General features: G+C 40.3%; 1 protein-coding gene across 2 annotated transcripts in view; it reads right to left on the bottom strand.

Moving 5' to 3' along the window:
• Positions 1-362: 362 nt before the first annotated feature.
• The window catches only part of tshz3b (teashirt zinc finger homeobox 3b), a 47,546-nt gene continuing 23,175 nt past the window's right edge, over positions 363-24,733 (bottom strand). For both annotated transcript variants that reach the window (XM_042484550.1, XM_042484542.1), the window contains one exon: positions 363-4,513. In XM_042484550.1, coding sequence (XP_042340484.1) covers positions 861-4,513 — 3,653 coding nt within the window. In that variant the 3' untranslated portion in view covers positions 363-860. The remainder of the gene's footprint in view (positions 4,514-24,733) is intronic.

The raw sequence follows: 24,733 nt of genomic DNA, 5'->3' as shown, positions 1-24,733 counted from the left end.
CAAACAAACATTAAGTCCAAGATGAAAACCTTGCAGTGAATAGAGAATCTGCTTTTTAAAAAAATGTTTTCATGTCTAGGATTATCCCAGACATACTATATGTCTGGGAAGCAGGCATTGCAGATACAATGCACATACTGTCTGTCTAATTCACACAATAGCTTCAATAATTCACAAATCTTGGGTAAATAGTGTTTGGATCTTAGGTGTAGAAGTGCTTTGACGTACTCAGAGGGTTAAATTTTAAATGCTGACTCCAGCACAAAAAAAAAAAAAAAATGTTAATAAAAAAAAGAACAAGCGGGAGAGTGGACAAAACAACACAAAACAAATTAAGTAAAAAGAAAAACAAAATCATGAAAAGTGCACCAGATTTAGTTAGAAAATGTTTAACTAAACTGTTTTATTTATGCATGCAGCTTATCACATCCCAGTGATGTCAAAATATAAAGTAACTTAATTCCATTTACACAAGTTTCAAAATACACACCACTTCATTTTAGAATCTCTTTTTTTAAACCTTCATATACTGTATCTTCTCACTGACAAAAGCCTCCATCTGCACATTTTGAAAAAAAGTCACTCTATTCCTGTCAAAGGAGATCACTAAAATTGAGCGTCCTGGGGCAGAGTGAGTCTACCTCACACAGCGACAAAAGGAAAAAAACAACTGCTACAACACAAAATTCAAAACCATGTGCCAAAACTCAAAACAGTAGTTGCATGGCATCTTTGTGCAGTTCCATCATGTTAATAATCCTTTCTTTTCTTTGAAAGAAATGTCCGTGAAAGGCTTACGAGAGACAGAGCAAGAAACAGTGAGCCATTACAAAAGAACGCAGCAATGTCCTCAGCCAGTGCTACTGTTTCTCCAGCTCGCACACATACATGAGGTGGTCCTCAGGGGACTTCCCATGAGTCTTGCTCAGGTGAAGCTTGACTGCATGCTTGCTCGCAAAAGTCCGGTTGCAGAGCTTGCACTGGTACATTGCCCCACTGTCGTCATCGTCGGGGGAGGGTGATGGAGATTCAGTTGAGGGCAGAGAGGTGGTTAAGGACGAGGGCAGGGAGATTGGTACAGAAGAGGATAGGGATGTGGGTAGAGAGGAGGGTAAAGGGTGACTGGTTGGGTGAAGATTAGAGAGCAGTTTTTCAGATAGTCCTTTGGTGTGGCGTTGTTGATGATGTTGCTGCGAAATCTGGCTGAGCAGCTGCTCCCCAGAAAGCTTGGCCAGGTCCCGCAGACGGAAGCCCAAGTGGGATTCCAAGTGGCTGACGTAGGTGGATGGTGAGCGGATCTGAGAGGCGCAGTCACTGCAGAAGAACACTGGGTGACCTGAATCCAAGTTTTTCAAAAACTTGGTGCCACCGGTTCTCCTTAGCTGGTACTTGACATTAGCCAACCAGTGGGATATCGTTGTCATTGAGAGGCCAGTAAAACGGGAGATGTGCATTCTCTCCTGTGGGCTCAGGTCCGACATCATGTACTTGCCATCACTTGTTTGTCTCAGACTGGAAGCAAACTGGGCTTGTAGAATGAGGAGGTGTTGAGGATTCCAGTTGGACTGGCGGCCTTTACGTTTCTGGGCTGGTGAAACATCTTCCGTCTCCTCCTGTGTGACGCCCTCAATGTCGGAGCGCTCGGACAAGCTGGTAGGTGTGGAGGACTTGGAGACAGTCTGACTTTCTGTCAAGTTCCTCAACATGTCGGATATGTCTGACAGTGCATTTTCTCTCAAAGGGGATGTGGACATAAAGGAAGCTACTGCAGCTGAGGCTTTGGTCATAGTGACAGTGGAGGAGGGAGAAATTGAGGATGGGGTGGTGGTGTTAGAAGAAAGCGCTGTAGAACCCAAAGAACTACTACTGCTGTTTTTGTCAGAATTTTTGCCTTTGGTGAGGTCTATGGGTTGGTCATTGTTTAGATGTTGCTGGTAGAAGTAACGGTCTAAGCGGTCATTACTGGGCTTTTTGGTCTGTGCTGGTGGGGTGGAAGCAGCGACTGCTGCTTTCTCTGCCAGGCTGTTGCTCATCTTGAACAGCATGCTCATGGGGTCAAGGGAGGGCAGGGCAGGCTTAGCGGCCTTCCCCAGGTGGACGTTCATTACTGACTGCAGGGCGCTGAGAGGGTTGACGAATGGCTGTTCCGGAGGTGGATGGTCTGTGATGATAGCTGTGCTGCCACACAGGGAAGCAGGCAGGGGGGATGTCACAGCAGCAGACTCCACTCCATTCTCCACAGATTCCTTTATGGAAATATCTCCATTTGAATCTCTGTGACTGGCTCCACTTCCATCACTTACTGCTTTTTCAGCTCCACTTGTACTCTCTGGAGTTTTACAGCCTCCTGCTCTATTTTCTTTGGGCGACTCTCCCTGGGCCGAGTCCCCTGCCTCACTGTTGCAGGGTGAGGGCGTGGTGCGTCTCAAAGGAGATTCCCTCACAAGACCACTGGGCTCTCTCATTTTCTCCTCTACCTTGGCCACTTTTTCTGTCACTTTCTTGACTAGTTCCTCCATAGCATGGAAGTTGTTTTTGGGTAACGGGGAGTTCTGGCGACTGGGAGGGGAGACCAGAGGCTGGATCTTACCAGTTGGAGAGAGAATCTCACCCCCAGGGAACATGTACTTAAGGGGAGAGCTCTTCCCGGAGTTGCCTAGTGAGAGCTTCATTATATTTGGGAGCTGGTAGGCTGCATGGATACTGGGATATCCACCCCAACTTGGAGCTCCATTCTGGGCTTTGTTGATGGCTGAGGTCACTGTGTTCTCCAAGGACTTAAGAATGTCAAGACCCCCTTTTGGACTTTCATCCAGATCCTCCTCAGTCAGATAAGAGTATTTTGAAGAAATATCAAACTTCTCCTCAGCCTCCTCCTCACCTCCTACTTTCTTCTCCTTGTTGAGATTACCATTATTGATAATGGTCTCTTTAGTGCATTCCTCCTCCTTCTCCTCCTTTTTTATCTCCACAACCATGGCAGTGGGGGAGATGCTGGTTGGAGGAGGCACCGGAGCAGGTGGAGGGGAGAAGGTTGTGGCAGCCAGGGGAACGGACTGGACCTTTTCTTCAGCTGTTGAATTGGGCGTAGGGGTTGGGGTGGAGGACTCTATAATGGGTTTGCCTTTCTTAATAGCAGAGTTGGTGACTTTAATAAAGTGTCCAGTCACCATCATGTGAGCGGTAAGCTCTTGCAGTGTGTCATGAGAACTACCACACTCCATGCATTTGAGGATCTGTGACTTCCTGGACTCAAACTGCCAGGCATAGCTGGCACCGTTCTGGTGTCCATAGCGGTTGTTAGGTGTGATGTAAGGGTTAGTGACCTTCTGGAGTATGTCATTAGAGTCATTGAGGGAGGTGGGTTTAGGTGTGGTGCCTCCATTAGAGTCTGGTGAGCTAGGGATGTCTAGTTCCATAGGGACTCTCTTTCGAGCCGAGGAGATAATCTTAGCTGCCACTGGTGTAACAGGCTCTTTCAGAGGCACTTTCTGGTAGTGTTTTGTCTTGATCATGTGGACACTTAGATCCTGAAGGGATTCAAAGGAGTGCCCACAGTACATGCACTTCAGAACTTTCTGTGCGTCCTCCTTACCCTCCATCTCTAGCAAGGAACGTTTTCTGGGTTTTGACCACCGTTTAGTACCCTCACTATCTGTCTCATGGTTATCATCGCGGTAGTGGCCTGTCTCATTCATGTGCACTGTGAGCTCCACAAGTGTATCGTATGCTGCACTGCAGTCCTTACAGCGGGACTTGCTGGCACCAGTGAATATAGAGCCGTACAGCTTTGAGCTCTGCCGGTACAGCTGGACGGTACTAAAGAGGTTAGGTTCTGTAGACGCTGTAGATACAGCCACTGGGGGATGTTGAACTAGACCCAGTCTGTTGTTGTGGTTCTGTGAGGCCTGCTGGAGGGTTTTAGCCATAGCTGTTTGGTGCCAGTCATAGCCTCCACTTCCACAGCTACTGCTACTGCTGCTACTACTGCTGCTGCTGTGACTGCGAGGGGGTTTTTCTGCAGGAGGCTGGCTCAGGTTCAGATTCAGTGTGGACCAATAGGAGTTGGTCAGGAAGGAGGTGTAAATGGCCTTCATCTTCTCCAGACTGTCAGCCACAGACCCTGTTGTGGCTAATATGGCCTCATCTCCACTTACAGGAGCAGCAGCATTGGCAGCGGCCATCATGACAGACGAGGAAGACAGGGACAGGGCATTTGAGGGGTCTTTAGAAAGGAGAACATCATCCTCATTTTTAAGTGAGGAGATCTCAAAATCAGACATTCTGTCACTGGATTCACTCAGGTGAGACTCACTGTCCAGCTCTTGACCAGAAAAGTCAGCAGCATTGGGGGAGTCATGGAAGCCAGTGGATCCTGGCCTGTCCTTTAGAAGGAAGTCCTTGTCTTGACACAGGAACTTGGCGGCAGGCTCCTCCCCTTCCTGAGCTGAGTCATCTCCATCCAGGTCCTCATCCAATAGGGCTGCTTCCTTCTCATCTTCAGGGACATATGCTGCTTAGGCAGAGAGAAGAAAAACAAAGAGAGAGAAAGAGAGATTTGTTAGAATCATACTGACAGCACATCTAATGATGGAGATCAACAATGCTGCACTTCTTTTTCCTCACCAAGCCAAATGATAGAAATACAAGATATTGACATTCACACTAGGCTTAGGGGGCATCACGATATTACGTTTTACCAGGGTATTTAGAAATCCAAAAGCTATGTTTTTTAATACCATCATAAATACAGGTGCTCCTATTACTATCAAACTCATTGTAAGTAGTGCACAGCACACACCACCAGAGCTCAGTCTGCAGTCTCTATTGGTGGAACAGGCAGCTGTGGAGGGATTAGTTACAGGACTTTTAACAGCTGGCCAGCAACGGCAGAGGCTGTATGGCATAACGGCATGTTTTTGACATCTAACTTGGTGAATTGAGAATTTATTTCAACCTAACACGAGCTGGAGATTTCTGGAAAAGTGAACTTACTAACTAGATTACTAGCAAGAGTGACGAAGACGGTTTGGCTGAGTTTTATTTTGTTTGTTTTTGTTTTGAATGAAGTGTGTTTTATGATGACATCAGACTTCTGATGAGAGTCTGAGAGAAAGTAGAAGTCAAAGGTGTACAATTTTATTTCTCTGTTTAATAAGGAAAATAGGCATGAGGATATTATTTTTCTTAACATTTTGTAGGTTTCTATTAGATTATAAGTGTCAGTGCTGCACAATTATACCATTATGTATTGTGTACCCAGGTGAAATTTTAGGAGGGTATGATGGAATGAAATGTTACATACTGCCAAAGCCAACTTCACACTTAGTCAAAAGGAGTAATCATTTAATGGCATTCACAGACCAAGTATTTCCTATCATAAACTGTTGCGGTAATTCTTTTCTAACTTCTGCCTTTAACATTGACATTATTATCAAATTGGAATCAAGTTACCGCCCCCTTCCATTCTCTCTCCACCCCCAGGTCTTTGTTCTGTACTGCAGAAAATCAGATACAGCCAGAAAGAGAGAGAGACAGAGAGAGAGTGAGAGAGAGAGATGGAGGATGGAAAGAGAGAGGGAGGGGGGAAGAGGGGGAAAAATGTCTCTTCACACAGAACTTGCCACCTTATTCTTCTCAAGGGGCAACAGCTTGAAATTAAAACTAAATTTGAAATTAATGAAGCACATTCTGGCGGTGGCATTCGTTTCTGAAGTAATAAATTACTTGTATCAACCTCGGAGACAGCGGTTCCTGTCTGTCAATTAATATGTCTTACGCTTCTTCTGCAGACTCTAATGCATTCCCTAACAGACACACTCGCCATTTAAATTAAGCATGCATTTTCACTCATTACACTGCTCAGCCCTCGCCTCCTCGTAAATAAAAATGAATGTATGTACGTTTGCCTGCAACAAATCTCTCCCCGCAAAACCCATTTGCTTCAATTACCAAAGATTAGAAAAAAGTTTAGAGTTATTATTTACAGTTTAGCTTCGGGGAGTGGGCTTGAGGCTTTCAATTTATATTCAAATCCTTCTAGTTTAAGAATAATACAATGGAAATCATAAAGAGAAAATACGTATCAAGACAAATCGCAGTCTCGCCTCTTTGTACATCTATGAATGTTTTGTTTTTTTAATAAGTCTATCAAAGGGATAAAACAACATCACACGAGAAATGCTGCATGCTCACATTTTGCAATTAAGCCTGGATTTCTGAATTACAATTGAAGCACACCCATGCATATACAGCACTCTTGTTTTAGCAACTACATTGGCAAAGAAGATGAGCGTGTGTGTGGACGTTAGTGGCCTTGTGCCTAGCATTCCTTTCTGTAACAGGCCATCACTCATCTGAGCTGGTATGTAAACACAGAGCGAGCAGGTCAGTGGGACGGGTGTGGCACAGAAGCACATATTCAACCAGAATCTAACACACAAAGGGTAAATTACAACAAAAATATAGTTAAATGGTAAAACTGTGTTATATCTATGATGATAATACACCGTAAAATCATGACACAAAACTGAAGATTATGCCGACAGATATGTGAAAATGTGGGCCTGAAAACAACGGAAAATACAGGCTTTCACCACGTAATACCTACGCAGCCTGCCAACTACATCATACAACACACTTCAGGTGTTGCTAACTCCCATCTCTAACTGAGCACTGCAAGGAGTGTGTATGCGTATTTGTGTATGAGCTGGTACCACATCAGCAGCAACACGGAGAGGAGTCTCTGTCATTGTCAGGCTACTGGTTGCCATTGGCGATGATACGACACCACCGTGGGACAAACAGATGCACAGAGACACAGATATCCCAGAGCCCATCACACACACAAACAGGCACACACACAGTTGTACTGTAACTGTTGTAGTCTAACAACTCGTTGCCTTCAGGCGATTTTAGGAACTTGTGTGTGGAACATGCAGTCTGCTCCAGCCCTCAGTCAAACAAAAAGGATCCATTTGAAACACTTCAAACACATTCTGTTATATTTGATGCTGTTATGTGTGATTTTTTTTTTTTTTTTTTAAAAACTGCCTAGTCACATGACCTGTAATCATTCCACATCACTTAGGATTGTCTTTTACTTGACTGATTTACAACTATCTTAAAACCTTGATCTGTTTCAGCTGCATGGTTTAACATTTATGGACATAAAACATGCGCGCACACACACACACACACACACACACACACACACACACACCCCTCTCTTACGGCTCCCCCCACCCCCCGCCCCCTCCCCCTCTCTCTCTCTCTCACTCTCTCTCTCTCTCTCTCTCCTCCACCCTGTCTCGGAGACACATCCACCCGCCTGCACATACGTGCAGCCGAGCAGACCCACATGTACATGCCATCTGTTCTGAATCAGCCAAAACGACAGCTGTTTAAGAGAACAATGCTCTGGCTGAGGAAACAGCCGAACACAGCAGCCCGGCGCTCTCATCAAGGCCAAACATCAATGTGAAATCTCCTTTAAAACACAACGTACGCTCTCCGCTTCAAATTAGCTGCCTTTGTGTGATAAGAACACGCTATGTGTTTGTGTGTGTGTATGTGTGTGTGCCCATCTGTGTACCTGCAAGTGTGTGATATGTATAGAGACACATGCAGAGGATCAGGGAGAAAATTGTGTTTGCCAGCAAGACCAGTGTGCGCTGAATGAAACCTCAGTGTGTAGGCTACATCCACCTACATGGAGCAGGAAGCGCACGACTGATTTCTGGACTTATTTGAGGCAGAGGATGTTGAAATGTGGAAATAGTTGACATTTAATTGGTGCAGTGTTATGGTATGGCTTGCACTGAATGAGCCGCAAAGATAGTTCAGGTTTAACTACTGGTGCCTGCATTGTTTTGTGACGTCATAAAATAAATACCCTGTTGATTGCTGCCCTGAAAATCCTACACACTAGACCTTTGAGGAGCTGCTTTCTTAATTATGTTGTGGCAATTAAATTGTTGCCTGGTTTGGAAGGATGCGGAGCCTACAAAGTGCAGGACCATGACACTAGTATTCTACATTCATGTCCAGACTTCTGTTTTCGGTTTAGGCAAAAACAGAATTTTGATTAAGGTTAGAGGAAGATTGTGATTTTGGTTACTTTTTAATAATAAGAACAGACTCTTTTCTCAGGTTTAGGCAACAAGACAATACATCTTAGGGAACTGTTGTGACAGTGGATAAATGTTAATTTAAAAGAAATAGGTTTTAAAAAATAATGTTGTCACTTTGACTGGTATATTAATAGATTGCCTACAACTGAATTGCACGTCAGTGAATATGCAGTATCAACACTTTTTTTTAGCTTGCCAGGTATGTTAATATGAAACATTTTCTCATTATGTTAAAAAAAGAAGACATAATGCAATCTGCATTACATTTCCTGAGAAACTATTTGCTGCTTTAAATAAAAAGTATATAAATGTAATTTCTAATAGACAGGGCTGCTCAATAACACCACATAATGAACCTAAAGTGTGTGTGCTGTGGGCTGTGTGTGTGTGAGTCTGTAGTCACTAGTAGCCTATTATTTATTGTAACAATGAATACATTTTTTAAAAAATGTGTTTATTTTCCCCCCCAAAATTTTTTTTTGGGTAACAAGTTTTTTTTTGTTTTTTTTTTTCATAAATTAGCTGAGTTACTCTGATCTCACATATCCCCATTGTTGGGAATCACTGATATAGCCTATAATCCCTCTCTTTCTTTGGCCAGAACTTGACACAGCATATGATTTTATGAATTTAGAGACATCTACACCTTTTCCATTATTGTATTTATTGTTGTAGCTGATGCAGTCAAATAAAGCTGCGGCATAATTTATAATGCAAAACACAGAAGAAGATGACAGGAGATGTGAATAAATGTGGTTGAAAAAGAAGAGACTAGGGAGAGAAGAGGAGAAGGAGAAGGGAGGATAAGGAGGAGGAGGAGGAGGAGGAGGGAGGCGGGGCTTGGAAGGAAGTCAAGAACTGGGGCCACACACACACTTGCACACACAATCATGAACGTGCAGAGATGATCCCCAAGGCTACTGGCTTAGGTCCAGGCTGCAAGGTTCACAACACTATGACCCAGGAGTTAAGTGTGGAGAAACACACACACACACATGCGCACACACACATTCGCATAAAATACGCTGGAGTAGAAGAAGCACGGGCCAAACACACCAGGTATGCAGGTGCTCTTTTAATTAGTAGAGAGAAAGAGAGAGAGGGAGAAAGAGTTCCAGATGAATTGTCAGCAGGGTGGAAGAGGCGGTTTGATCTCATTTTCGGGGGCCGGGAGAGATTGCTGATTTGGAGGAGAGCTAGCAAACGCCACAGTTGTTTCCGGGAGAGCTCGAAGGGCTCGGAAATGATTCTTGACATCTGAACAAAATTACAAATCGCTGCTATAATAGCAAATAATTCTAATAATAGGCAGCCAAACAAAAGCAAATGGACGTTTTGGATTTACAAGTGAAAAAAAATATTGTGTTTGTGAACCAAGTCTCCGTTTGTGCGCAAAGTGAGGAAATGCTTATGCACTCTGCAGATGTTATGATGTTAGGAAACAGTTTATCATGCTTATATAACCACTTAACAGCCCTATCAGACACACAGGCACGTCAGCGCTGCCTGTTTACACTTCTGCTTAAACTGTGCAGTTTCTGTGTGTGTGTGTGTGTGTGTGTGTGTGTTTGTTTGTGAGAGAGAGAGAGACAGAGACAGACTGTCCACATCAGTCTCATGTAGGGAAACATTTTTGTTAAAACAATGCTTAAGACATGTCTGAGATAAAAGCAACCCCTATTTGAACTTTCTCACATTTAACTGTAGATGTACATGTTTGTGTGTTACATGCATCCACCATGCTGCCAGTTTCCACTTGATGAGATCCCATAATCCCCCCCCCCAACCCTTCTTCATCCCTCCCCAATCACTGGTGCAACCCACATTAATGAAGTTAATTGAATCTGAGATCGATAATACTTAATTATTGCAATTTGACATGCGCAGACAAATTAGTGGGATGGCTTGTGTGTGTGGGTGTGTGTGTGTGTGTGTGTGTGTGTGTGTGTGTGTGTGTGTGCGTGCAGCGAGGGTGGTTAAAGGGGCATGGCTGTCTGCAGTGAGCGCCTTGGGATTGGTGAGGCGTGCCATCGATCTCGAGAGGTGTTCCATCGACCCAGACGCCTGATGAATGGAGCTGTTCCCTGGACCGGCTACATGACTTACCGGACCTGTAACATATTTACAGTATCATTGCAATATGATGCACTAATTTCTCCTCCACTGGCACACCATGTTGCTAGAAACACTGTCGAACATACATACTGTAGTAATGAGTCATGCACAAATCTCCATGATCGTGCTGCAGGAAATGAGAATGCGCCTGTGATGATCAAAAGCAACATTACAATTAGTTTACTTTATAGCAGTTGTGCTTTTTTGTCTCCTAAATGTTTCAACATTCTTGTCATATCACTTGAGGCATTTGAAATGTACTTTACAATCCTATAGAGACTTTTTTTTGGTACTAATCGTACTAATCTTGCAGAATTCCAGGCCAGAATTGGAATCAATACAATACTACTGCTATGTTGTTTTTGTTTTGATGAAGAAAAAGTATGAGCATAAGCTACAACTATAAATTTCGGACATTTTTAAACAAACCATTATCAAAACAATTGCAGTTCTGCTGTGTGAAATGTCACAATGTCATTGTAACGGCAACTGCTCCATAACAAACTGACACAGCATGTTTCAAGCTTAGTATTCCTCCAATAGGCTATATGTCGCAGAATTTGTGATTTTTGGTTACAGTATTGGCATATATGTATGTTGACATGATTTTTTTTTTATCTATGAAGAAACTGCTTCAAACACATGACCAGTCTGTCTGTTCTAGTCCAATAAATTAAATATCAGACCAAAGTACTTAATCACACTAATGAAAAAAAAATCACCAAAAAATCCAAATATTGTCATAATGATTCTCCTGCTTATTGATTGGCAAAGGGCAATGCTGCCCACAATGCATGTTAAGATATTAAAGCGATAGATACTACAACATAAACAAAAAACAAAAAAAAATAAAAAATAAAAAATCTGGGATGGTGCATCATAATATATTGCATCATATCATGTTATCATCAGATTGCCCAGTGATAGAAATTTGTCAGATGGGGTATAGTAGCAATATGATAGTAGCTACACAAACTGCAGGAACCGTCAGAGATTTTCTATGCAATGAATTAAAACATGAAATAAAATAAAATTAATAATTAAAAAAAATATATATATACATATGGACTGATTCAGCTGATCATGGCACAGAAGGTTTACTTGGGTAAATAAAGAAAACAACAGTTTATTGGGATAAAAAAGTACATTTTTGGGGTATTTTAAAAATATTTATATAAGGAGAATAATATAATAATATAAAACAATGAAATATGTTTACTAAAATCATGCATAAAATCATATATGCTTTCACTGATGTAATTTATATGCATTCACGGAAAATGCTGTTGTAGTTTTAGTTGTACATGCTGTAGCTATAGTTTCTGTGTGTGAGCAGTATCTTCTAATAACATGAGGACATAGTGTGTTGAGATGAAAACAAATAACTCAAAGCTCTTCTCCAAATGTGTTTCCTTGCTTGCTTGCTTCAGTTAAATGTTAAGTTCCTGTTTTGTATCAGTTACAGCGACTGTGGCTCATAAGGTAAAATGAGTCGTCTTGTAATTCAATTCTATTGAACTTTATTTATAAAATGCCTTTCCTGTAAAATTGCAATAGCAGTGGTAAGGTTGGTGGTTTGATTCTTCTGTGTGCATTTTTACAGTGTCCCTGAACAAGACGCTGAACCCCAAGTTTCCCCCAGCACCTGCCCATTGAGGGCAACCATGGCAACTCCGCCATCATCTGTGTTTTTGTCTGAATGGGTGACTGGGAAATAGATTGTAAAGCACTTTGTCCAGTAAGGTAAAAAAAAAAAAAAGCACTATATAAATGCAGTCCAATAATAGCTGTTAGATTTTTGTTTAAAATGTACTATTTTTCTGGCCTGTATCTGTATGTACTGTATATGAATTATTTCCATGTGAAACCCAATGCTGATAAGCCGTAATGAACAGCACGATAGTCCGAAATATGCAAAATGCCTTTCAAAAAAGCGTAGATAATATTAGCATATACAGCACATAGTGGCAGTGGCGTTAGCGAGAGAGAGAGAGGGAGGATGAGAGAGGGGAGATTAGATTTGGAGTGGCAACAGTTAGTGTGTCTGTCTGTGACTGCAGCAGCAGCGTCGCAACACACTGAAATACTGCCATTATTCACAAACACACAAGCTGTTGTAGCATGCTGGTGTACATGCGGAAATGTTTGTGTGCGTGTGTGAGAGTGTTGCTGTGTGTGAGTGTGTTAGCCAGGCTAATCATCTCCCCATGCCACTCAGCTGGGGAGCTGCTGACACTGTATTTACATGCTGCTGTTACAGTGCCAATACAACACTGTATGTCTGGGCTAGAGAGCTACTGACAAACTCAATGATGCCTGTGTGTGTATGTATTTGTGTGTGTGTGTGTGTGTGTGTGTGTGTGTGTGTGTGTGTGTGCGTGTGCATGCTGATTTATACTTGTGCAGTATTTATTTAGCAAAACAGATCAATTTTGTATAAATCAAATGCAGCACCCTTTCAAATTAGTTTATCTTCGAAACAAAGTCAACACTTAAACACTGACTTTTAACTGTGTAAATTAGCATTTGTGTGTGGGTTTGTTTGATCTCAACACAGCCATATTCAGTTATTTATAAAAAAAAATGGTATCAAAAGTTCAGAAGTATAAAAAACATATTCCAGCTAATTATCAAGTCAGTATTTCCAGATCTGTTTAACTCTTGGCATCCTAAACACATGAGAGGTGAATAATTTCCTCCCTCCCTCCCTCTCTCTCTCTCTCTCTCTTACACACACTGACACACTCTTGTCGTCAGTAGCACTGAGCCTCTATGTGACCTCTCACTGACTGTAAAGCTGCTGGTTAAATAAGTTATAGAAGTAAGAAATTGTTACAACACAAAGATCACTATCTATATTATTATTATTATTTTTATTATTAGTATTATTAGTATTATTATCATCATTATCATCGTTGTTGTTGTTGTTGTAGTTGTTGTTTGGCAGAAACCTTTGCACAACAAATTTAAAAAAATGAAAGAAAGGGGAGATAGATGCTGCATATATTCTATCTGGTGTGACTGGATCATGATAATGTTGGTTAATTTCACATGGTGCTCCTCTGCTAGATTACAAATGCCACACATGCTATGAAAGGTGAAATAATAACTCGGTCAGCACTCGTGCATTAGCTGCTAGAAACAGAGTGTGTCATATAAGCCCAATAAAAAATGAAATTGTAATTGAATCAAATGAACAGGAGGAGAATTGAATGTGTGTATTATAGACCAAAACACATTTCAAATACCACTGTGAAGCTCCAACAACCATCAGAACACACAGAGAATCAATGCTGAGTGTGATGTCAAAGGAAAACTCCAGATGTTAGTCAGGGCCCACTGTTTAGCTAAATTTAAAAGAACACAACCTTTATTTATAGTAGCATTTCACAGACTGATTTGAGTTATATTTTGACAGCTTGCAATACTTATTCCCTATAAAAAGAAGACAAAACAACTCCCACATCATTTAAAATTGCTCATTTATTTTTAGAGCAGCTAAAAGTTCAAAATTTCAAACTTTTAACATGTGCAGTGGCTACAGTACGCTCGCCACAACTTCAGTGCTTGAATTGGAATATAAACCAGCCTGAATAGCATTCACAATCGTAGACAAAAAATGCTAATTTAATGATAAATTACTAACTCATAATAGGTTTGGGCAATGACAATCAGAATATTTTTGACCAACGTACCTATATTGATATTGGGACAATATTGTATGGTTGACTATTGGTGATTTAAAAAAGTATTTACACAATGAAATTTCTGCTAAATAATTGTCAGTAATGAGGATGTAGTGATTAAGTAGTAAACGCAAATAACAGAACAGGTAGAACAGTTGAGCAAATTCAGAAAATGACATTACTTAGTAGTGATGCAGCTTTTAAGAAAGGACAAAGACAACAATTCCTATATTGCGATAACCAAAATTTAACATTATATCTAGTCTCACAACACAATGTCAAATGGGGATGTCCCAAATAACAATTTTGGGGCTCCAGTGCTTCTTGTAGTTAGCTTCAGATATTCAAAGCTTCAACATGATGTGACTGATAACCATATATGCAAATCAACCACAACTAGAGCCCAACCCAACTTTGGTAGGACTTAGTGCTGCTGCATGTGTTGGGGAAGAGAAAGTGGAAGGTGGGCGATTGCATGCAATGTTTCTGTAAGTTATTAACATTCACGAGTTGTTACGCATCACTCGATGCAAAGCAAGCACCTCACCACAGTTACTACCTGCGGATAACAGTCCGCAATTCGTCTCTTATTTTTCCTCAGTGGACAGCCAATTAATTTGCTTGAAGAGGGGGTCAATGACTTTGCAGAGGACAATGACCTACTAATATCAATATAATATCAATATGTATAGCCCATTCCTATTTTATAAAACATAATACTAATAGTTATCAGTGTAAGCAAAATGTAGCCCTTTTTCTAAGAGTAGCTTTGCAGAGGCCATCTAAAGACAGAGGTTTGGAGAAATATAAGCTGTTATTTAGCAGCTCTCGAACTGAAATAAACCACATATTACACAGTTCCTCACACAGCTACTCCTGCCATGTTTGAGCAGGAAACTTGCTCCACATTCACAATAACTCCAGCATGTGTATCTCCATTCATTAGAAAGTGCCGGCAGTGTGTAGTAAAAGTATTCAGTTGGACGAAAACCAAATGTGCCAGTACTTTGTAGCATTCAGTGCTGGCCCAATTAAAGCCCTGTACAACATAATATATGCAACACAGGGCTCACTGTGATGATGTGTTAGTGTTTCTGTGTGTGTGTGTGTGTGTGTGTGCTGGAGACACATGGAGGGTTTTAAAACATGACAATAAATAAAAATAAATATAGAAATACAACATGTGAGTATGTGTGTGTGAATCAACACACACAGGCGACAATATCTCGCTCACACTACACAAATATTATCAGTGGGCGACTGTTTGTCAGTAAACGATCCTCTGCCTGTCCTTTGTTATTCAGATAGCTTGCACTTGGAGCAGCCACACTCTCAAAGCCCACAGGGCAACCCAGGGTCATGAGCACTCATCCCAGGGGATGTGTGGTGTGTGTATGTGTGTGTGTGTGTTTGTGTATGTGTGTGAAAAAACAGCGGGATGTGCAGAGTTAGCCAAGCAGGGCTGAGCGAGATCCATCATTTCCACCATCTCCCATTTGTTTCTCCTCTCTGAATCCTTACCTCCCACTCGTCCTGTGTTCTTCCTCTCTCTAAATGCCATTTCCTGCCTCTTTCTCTCTATCTATCTCTCTTCTTCTGCCTCTCTCTTCTCCAGCCCACCAAACACACACACACACAAAAACAAACACAGGGTTGCTACTTCTCTTTCACTTTGAGAATAGTTCTTTCGTTTTAACTTTACTTTTCCTTCTCAAAATTTATCGCAGGTTTTTCATCATTCTCCAAGAGAAGAGATCAAACTTGACAAGAAGGCAAGGGTGCACATACTAGTGGACACTCGTCTCCGCACACACAACTCAAGAGAGTACCCTGATGCACAATAAAGGGACCAAAATAATGAATTCTTTTAACACCTGGATCAACATCACTTTTCTTGTGCTGCATTCAGATGCCTGTTAATTGCATTTTAACTGCTCAAACCTGAGAAAATTGGTTTAACTTTGTTTTCGAAATCATGGGAAATCTTGGCAAGAAATGTTTCACAAACTGGGAGGAGGTTGGGGGGATGTTGTTAGATATTATCAAAGAGCAAGGTAAAAATGTCCAGAAAACTACATTCACAATTCTCTTAATTATTTATTTAAAATCACACCACAAAAAAAAAGTATTTAGTTTTTAGCACTTTTCTTATTTTTTCTTGCTTGTTTCTCACTCTTTTTCCAAAAATATTTTCAGATATTTCTTTTGTAATTTTTACTGTTTTTTTTTCTCATTTTAGGGCCATTTTTGTTAAGCTTCCCCCTTCTTCCCATGTTTTTTGAAAGAAATCAAGGCAATTTGCTCACTTTTCAGAGGGTTATGACACATACTGACATTGCAAATGAAATATATGCCAGCAACAATTGTGCAGTAATATCAGTGTTTTTGCATGTTGAGCCAGATTTGCTAAGATTGTGTTAGTTCCACCGCACACAAGCACACAGTCAGAAACACACATGTTCACACACTCTTTGCATTGCACTCTGGTTAGTTGCCGGGTATCTATTACCTGTCAGTCTGCTCTGATCTCTTTGGACAGCTCTGATCAAAAGATGTCATCCGACCTACTCGACTGGGCTCGCTGGAGAAGTTAGCAAGGGGGAACGTTTGTGTACGTGTATGTGCACACGTGTGTGTTTGGGAGTAAATCACACAGTGGTCTGGGTGTAAATAAAACGACAGGATCACTTTAAGGTCCTGTCAAGTAGGCAGGAGGCGATTATGATAACGCCCGCTCTGCTCCAACGCAAACGGACACACTTAAATTCACTGGCTGGAGCGTAATGTACATGATATAGCTCCTTTCCTGTCTCTTCCTGCCTGCCTCTGTGTGTCGTCTTTCTTATGTTTTTCTCTTTTTCCTCCTTGTCTCTTGTGCAATAATGCCTTTTTTCTGATTATCGCTGGTACAGGCCTGTGCATCTGCTGAGAACAGATTGAAAGCAAGCGTCAGTCAAAGACAGATTCCTTTAAATCTGTATGAAACAAGAGGGTGCACCATCCACGCACACATTTACACACACGTAGACAGATGTGCTCTCACTAAAAACACGTCCTGCATCTAAAAAAATGAAATGCATTAAAAAAATGAAGAGAATTCCCCCCCAAAAAATGAATCCGTAAAACAAACAAAACGCAGATGTAAAAGAGCAGTGGTGAAGCTCTGTCTGAGCTATAAAAGGTGTAAAATGTGAGGGGTTTTAGAGGAAAGAAAAACGGCAAGCAATAAAGCTGGAAAACAGCACTGCTCCGAGGCAATTTAGACTGCAAAACACAAACCATTAAGTTTGTGCATTATCTTTTAATTTAATCTTGAATGATTTATAATCCATCACGCAAGGCTTCAACCATATCCAATTATTCTCTGCTGCTTGATTGACAACAAAGGTGATTTATTAAGCTAATAAAAACTGATGTGCTCTCCATTTGCTCTGAAAATAACCAGCCGGACCGAGAGCTCAAAGACACACTTGCCCACGAACACACCTACACACACACGTGCGCCTTCCTAAGAGGTAAAAAGATCAATACTCTGTGCATGTTTGTTTTGAAGTGTGTGCTTTTGTGCGGGAGGTTTAAGTGTGTGTTGAACAATCACTTAAGTATCTCTTTACTTAAAAGAGAAATCAGTCTCCATCTGTCCCTGCCGCTCTCGCTGTGCTAGAAACGTCGGAAATCAAAATGTCAGGCATAGTGACGAGCGGTGGTTTTTCCCTATGCAAGGCCGAGTGATTATATTAGGCTTTAATTCCTCCATCCACGGCATATATGTCATCTTAGTCTCCGCTTTATCTGCTAATGTTACGCTCAATCACTTGATATTAATGGAAAAACAGAGAGCCAGGGGGCCCCGTAATGGTGGTGGTGGGTGTGTATGTCTGTGTATGTGTGTGCAGGTCTTTGTTGATGAGCAGTAGGTTGGGCTGAAGGGGGTTAACAGTCTGGAGTTCACATGCATATCAATGTAGGAAAGTGCCATTAAGAAATATTAGCATGTTTACAGCACCATGTATGAGGTTCATTTAATGAGGCTCAGAGTCACACATGTTTTAATGTGGACACACACACACACACACACACACACACACACATTGTGGCCTGTTTCCTCTGGCTTTCATTTTTTTTAACAACAATTTAGGTATCTATGCTGACATGTTTGAAAAAGAGGCCTGTATGAAGTTGGGTTTTAGGGCGACTGACGGAATTACAGTTGTAATTCTATACTTATTAGAAACAAATGTTGTCAGAGGCAGAGGCTGGTGAGAATCATAATAGAAAGGAGAGACTGTTCGCCTCCAAAACCCTAAAGACACATTTTCTTAGGGTTAAGATAAGGGTAGGATGAGGGTTAAGCAAGGTTACATGTGCATGGTATATAGTGAGAGGGCAAAGAGGTGGCATTGAGGAAGGAACACAATGCGAGAAAAAAAAGAAAAAAAATATATATATATATATATATATATATATATATATTCAAGAGACGCTGAATTATTTCCACAGTATTATCATATGTGCATTATTAACATGGTATTCATATTCAGTCTTTAAATATCATCATGTGTACCGGTATATCACAAGCTAACACACATACTTGCCCAAAAGTGTTAATGGGATGCAGAAATGTTTAGAAGTGTCAGGTTAAACGTGGACCCCATTTAGCAAAATTTATCGAGAATATTTTCTGTTTTTGGATTCTTCGTTTGCTGCAGATGCATGTAAGAAAAGCAAAAGTTTCGTCAAAATGTGATTGTTTTGTGGGTAAAGTGTTCCTTTAAGGAACTGATGTAGTCAATGGAAGTGCTTGCTGGCAAATATTTAAATACAATGTGTGCACATGGGCAAAAACTGTATTTGTTTGCATGTTCAATTACACCATATTTTCAAAGCAATCAAAGAAACTAGTGCACTCTGACAAGACAAGTACGCAGTGACAGAGTACCTGGTCAATGTGAGAAAAACCTTGACAAGACCCAGACACCATGAACACGATCAACACTTTCTCTGCTTCCAAGAAGACACACAGCTTCTTTTCTTTCTACGCAGCACACATCACAAAAAACATTTCCAACATTTCAAAACAAATCTGGTCAATATGTAAAAAGATATGATGACCAGCAGAGAAAGAGAAGACCTCTGAGTTGCTGAATTGAGTCATTTGACTCTTATAAATAACCCCACAATTATGACACACATGCATCACATGCAAACTTGGTATTTATTCTTGTTACAGTTTCTGTCATTGCGTTCTGCTTTGGCAATAAACACTGCTGCATGTCACGCCAATAGAGAGAGAAAGAACTGCATACTGAATTCGAACCAAAAAAAGCCATAATTAAGTCGCCACCATTCCACAGTGTGTCTCTACGATGAGTAACCACACACATGAAAACACAACGAGACACCGAAGCAAGTACAGAGCATCATTTGAACTGAATAGTTTTTTACGATGGCATTTCAGACCATTTTCATGCTCAGTTTAAAAACCTAAGGCCTTCTTTTAGATTAAAATATCAGAGGGGTTCACATAATGCGATCCACAAGGTCTCTACTCTTTTATATTGTTCCACGGTCTCAATAAAAGTACATTTTTATAAGATGTTGATACTGTAGCTTGGGGCATGTCGCTCTCTACCAAAGGGTTGCTGATTCGTCTCTGTTCATTTGACTTTTTTTTACATCGTAACTCCTTCATCGTCTTTGTTGTAACACGCAATTAAAACGCAACCTGAGAGTACTAAACAAGGCTGTTCCTCGGCTTTGATTTGTAGTTAGTGTGTTGCTAGCATGTTAGTCTGATTGCAGATATGTCACATGATGGATCTCTGGCCCTCGCAAACCATCAACACCTTTCCTTCTGGCCACAGGGTGTAGTGTGTCAGAGTGTGCGAGTTTGTCGGGGGGGGGGTTCTGTTTCAAAGCACTGGATTTGTGTGTCTGCAACTGTGTGTGTGTGTGTGTGTGTTTCTAGCAGGGCAGTAAATATACAGACAGCAATGAATTATGTCAGGAAGGAGACTGCCATTTTTAATCATGTAATTAGCCCCAAAGACGAGCCAAAAAAACGAGAATAAAGGTCTTTTATGTCATGCGAACCAAGTTAAAATGGCACCAGTGATGTGTGTGTGTTTCCATGTGTGTATGTTATCCACAAGATATGTCACCCAGGCTACAGGTAGAGCAAGAAGGCCAATGAGGCCCTGTCTAACTACACAACATCAGAGTGCTGTTATGGCAACCAAGCCTTAAGGGAATACACATGCACATGCAAACACATACACACACACTGTACATACAAGAAGAGATGAAAGAGTTCAGGAGCTTTTTATGCATGCTGCAATGATCCAGACATATTGATGATTAATGGATCACAACAACAATATATGTGGCAGAATGAGTTAGAAAAGCATTTCCTGTTTAAACCATACAGCAGCTAAAATGAACCAGAGGATACTCTGCATTTGACATCCTGCAGGGTACTAAAGGAACATTTTAAAATCACAGGGCCATAGCCCAGGAGTCAACCTTGGGGTTGGGGCAATGTCAATGTATGACACTTTCCTCAGGCTTTACAAGAGCTTTTGACAAATATAACACAATAGATACATTAGGATAAACTGAATATGCCAGCAAGCCATGTTCTGCTGGAGTATGACAGCACTACTAGGACAAACCACATGCGGTATTGCAATATACCGCAATACTAGAACAAATATTAATAATAGGCTGATGCCAATTTGTTTTAAGTTTAGTATGATTACATTATTTGCCAATGGTAATTTTGGACAGCAGTGAGTTGCTGTCTGTTGTAGAATATTATTTCTTTCATATTTTTTAAGCAATATATTTAGGGAGGTGGCTATATTGGCATATTATAATAACTGCCTTGTACAATCTAATCATCTCATTATTCGGAGAAGTTTGCCTGCTTAAGTTATGTGTTATGTAACTTTAATCAAATCAACCTCCAATATCAGTGTGTTCAGAAACAGCCAAAGTGGCCTGCAGTGCTACGGTGAGTTTAAATAAAAGAATAAATTAAATAAAATTAATACAATTTAAAATAAGTATTTATTTACATCATATGTAAAAACACATAAATATATTTGTGGCAAATTTCACAGCCAAAACATTAATTAAATAATTAGTAAGTAATTTTAAAAAACAACAAACAAAGCTTACTGATAGATGGTGCATACATATACTGAAATTTGATTATGGAAAGGTACATTTTAGGGTATTTATTACCAAAAGGATTTCACTCATAGTTGATTTAACAGTGTAATACAATACATTTAAACTGAACCACTATAAGTAAATAATACTGATAAACACTGTTTTAAAATGCACTATGAGCACGTCTAAACTTTGTTTATAAATCGGGAGCAGATAATTAGTGCACACCTGATGTGGATTTTGCAGCGGCCTAATGCATTTCACATGAATTAGTATATTATAAAGTCAATAAAAGTAATTAAAAAAAAATAAAAATAACTAAAAACTTATTGCTATCTACTCCTGCCAATGAATCCTTGAGCAAGTCATTAAACCCTTAGTGATGATATACAGATGGTGATTGGATGTCCATCTTAAAACATGGGAAAAAATGCTGACATCATGTTCTCCAGAACGTGTGTGTGGATGTGTGTGATCAAGTCAGCCCTTTCTTTATATCCAGCCGTTTCACCACTGCACAACATCATGTCATGAAGATTTTCCATGTTACAGCCTTACACAACTTACACACACACACACCAACAGGATACATACGGTGACTGTGGTGCTGCAGACACATAACTGTGATTTGTGACAGCTGTGTGCAGGACATCATGTGACAGCTGCACACATACACATATGCACCAACACGTACACACACATCCCCCCCAATGTAAAACAGACCGTTCGCTATGTCTGGCATGCCTTGACACAGGCCACAATTGATTAGTGTGATTTACAGCGTAACTCCCACAACCACACACACACACACACACAAAGGCACTCTCCGTCAGCAAGATGTGTGTTTGCATGTGTTAGTGTGTTTGTGTGCACTGGGTCTGCATCAGGCCTGTGGAATCCATAAAGTCTTGTCAAGACTACGTGTAATGTTATTTCCTCTTTGACGGGAAGTGACAAACTTTCCTCTCTTACTCACACACACACAGTCACTATTACTCCGACACATCTCAACAAAGTTATCTAGTTTATTTAGAAAATGACATTGAACCTTTGTGTGTGTGTGTGTGTGTGTGTGTGTATTTAATTAGAGACTGGCCACATTGCTCTTTTAACAAAAGCCCCCCCCCCCCATTTCGTGGTGTTCAACTAAAAATACCTCGACTACAAAAGTAAAGGAGCTTTTTCTAGACTTGATCACATTATCTGCGAGAAAAAGAAAATCACGCACCACACAAAGCTACATTTGTGCCTCATCACCCTGGGCACTGGGAACAAAACAATGGGTCGCATTTATCTGGCAAAATGCTGATGAATTTGACCAGACAGCTTTTTAAAAATGCACATGCACCAAAAGGAGACAATTTTGGATCATTTGAATGAGTCGGAATTGAAGGGATGTAAAAAAAAAAACTGCGTAACTGGTTTGGTGCTTTATTTGAGCATCTGATGTTACAGATGGTGATGAATGAGACGTTTCATTCAAACACTAAATTTAATTTAATGGAAAAGAAGAAACATGGTTTGACAGAGCTTCTATCTTTCAAAGAGAGCTGGAAGTATTTTTAATTTTATGCTTTGTGCACTACCAAACAAAACTATCTCATAGTCAATGCTCATTAATTTTAATACGCAAATATTTACATCTCCTATGAAGTTAGCAGCTTGTAAGTTTAAGCCTCGAGATGCTCTGTAATTTCAATAACATTTCACAGTGAGTTTAGCTTTGAGACCAGCAATCATTCTTGAATTTTCTCAAACATCGGATATCTCATTTCTCTTTCATTCCACAGTGACACGGCTTCAGCTCCCCATGATGGAAGTCAGAGTGGATGAATCCATCAGTCTTAAATTGCCGAAATTCTCAGCTGAGATATGTAATGGTTGCTTTGGCTTAAGTCATGTTGTGACGACTCAAACAGGACAGCCAAGTGAAATGAAGCCCATATGACACAGGGGAGTTATTTCACACACATTGTTTGTTTTGGGTTTTTTTAATCATGGCTGAGAAGAGTTCAGGAATGCAGTGGCGGCCCCAGAAACTTTTCGGGGTGGCCAGATGGGGCCACAGAAATCTTCGGGTGGCACACCAAAAACCAAAAGCATAACTGAATTACAAGTATTAGATTATGCTGTTGGAGTACATAGGCTAGTTGAAAGCATATGTCAGTATGGAAAAAAAAAAAACCTAAAATTTCTTTCAAAAATATGGGGAATAAGAAAATGACAAACTTGGTAAGAAATGTTCCACAAACAAGCAGATTGATTAAAATTATTTTTAAAATAACTAGGGAAAAATCTGCATATAGCTGTAAGTGCAAAGAGAAAAGAAAAACTATGGAAAAACTGTATTAATAATTTTCATTACCACATATTTACAATGCTGTTACAAAATTAATAATTTTGACCCCGATGGCAATTTTTGGTTCTAAAAACAATCTGAGAATGGGACTGGTGATCTTTTAGTAATGTTTTCAGCAGCAAGTTTTCTTTTAGCTCCCAGAATGTTCTTCTTAAAATTAGGGTAACATTCTCAATAAACATCAAAACATTTTATTTATTTGTTTATTTATTTATGTATATATGGCATCAATGAAATGTTCTGAATGTTGTTTTGAAAATGTTCTTCCTTTGTTCTCATGTAACACTGTGGGAATGTTTATATAAAAGAGCATTCTAAGATCTGTCACCTCTCAACATCACCAAAACATCCTCAGAATGTTGTAGTTGAAACATTATGTCTTAGTCAGCATTTAACCTTACAGAACCATTATTTGAAATGATAAACATCATAAAAATGTTATTAAAACATTAGATGAAAAATATTTCTTTAAAGCATTATTGCAACTTGTAGGTAATGTTAGCCAGTGTTGTGGGAATGTTCCCTGCTCACTGAGTAAGCACTTTTCACAGGTCATTTACGGTGTGGCTGGTTATCTTTTTTCTTAAAAAGACAAATATACAACTTTAATTTGAAGGACACAAAACATGGGAACTGGGAACAAGCATTCTCAAGTTTAATGTAGACTTGTGGGTACCAACAGAACCCATTTTTCTTAAGATGAAACCCCTTTAAAAATATCCATGTCAGTTGTTTTCTCACCAAATTTTAGCCCAAATTTGGGGCATTATAGAGCCCCCATTCTGACAAGCTAGCATGCCATGGTTGATACCTTTGCGCTACATTAAATGATGTTTGCTTCAAATTATTTTTGCCAGCATCAGGGTGGCCTTGGGTCCCCTTGGAAGCTCCCTTATGGACGCCATTGCAGTAATGCTTTGAGATTCCACAGAAACACTATTTTGATTTCAAGAATTTAGTCTTCATACACCCAGATTATATTTCTACCAGGATTAGACCTCTTTAAAAGGTACAGCAGATTTTTCTTAGATTAAGAGAAAAAAATAAGATTTTAAGAGTGAGACTAAAAGTGAATGCCATCATTTTTTTCAGGCCTTCAGATATGAGTGTGAAGTGTTTCAGAGTTCCACTCGTACAGTAGCAGTTGCAGCTGTGTATCGGAGGCGTTTAACACTCGAGCTTATAATGGTCGATGAATCAATAGCTACATGTTAACCAATCAAGTGTCTATTGACTGGGTTTATAAGTGCTAATGAAAGGCACGCACA

Source organism: Plectropomus leopardus, chromosome 1, assembly GCF_008729295.1.
Source record: "Plectropomus leopardus isolate mb chromosome 1, YSFRI_Pleo_2.0, whole genome shotgun sequence".
Taxonomy (NCBI): domain Eukaryota; kingdom Metazoa; phylum Chordata; class Actinopteri; order Perciformes; family Serranidae; genus Plectropomus; species Plectropomus leopardus.
The sequence above is the reverse complement of the archived record's forward strand: the minus strand, read 5'-3'. Positions and strand labels throughout refer to the sequence as shown.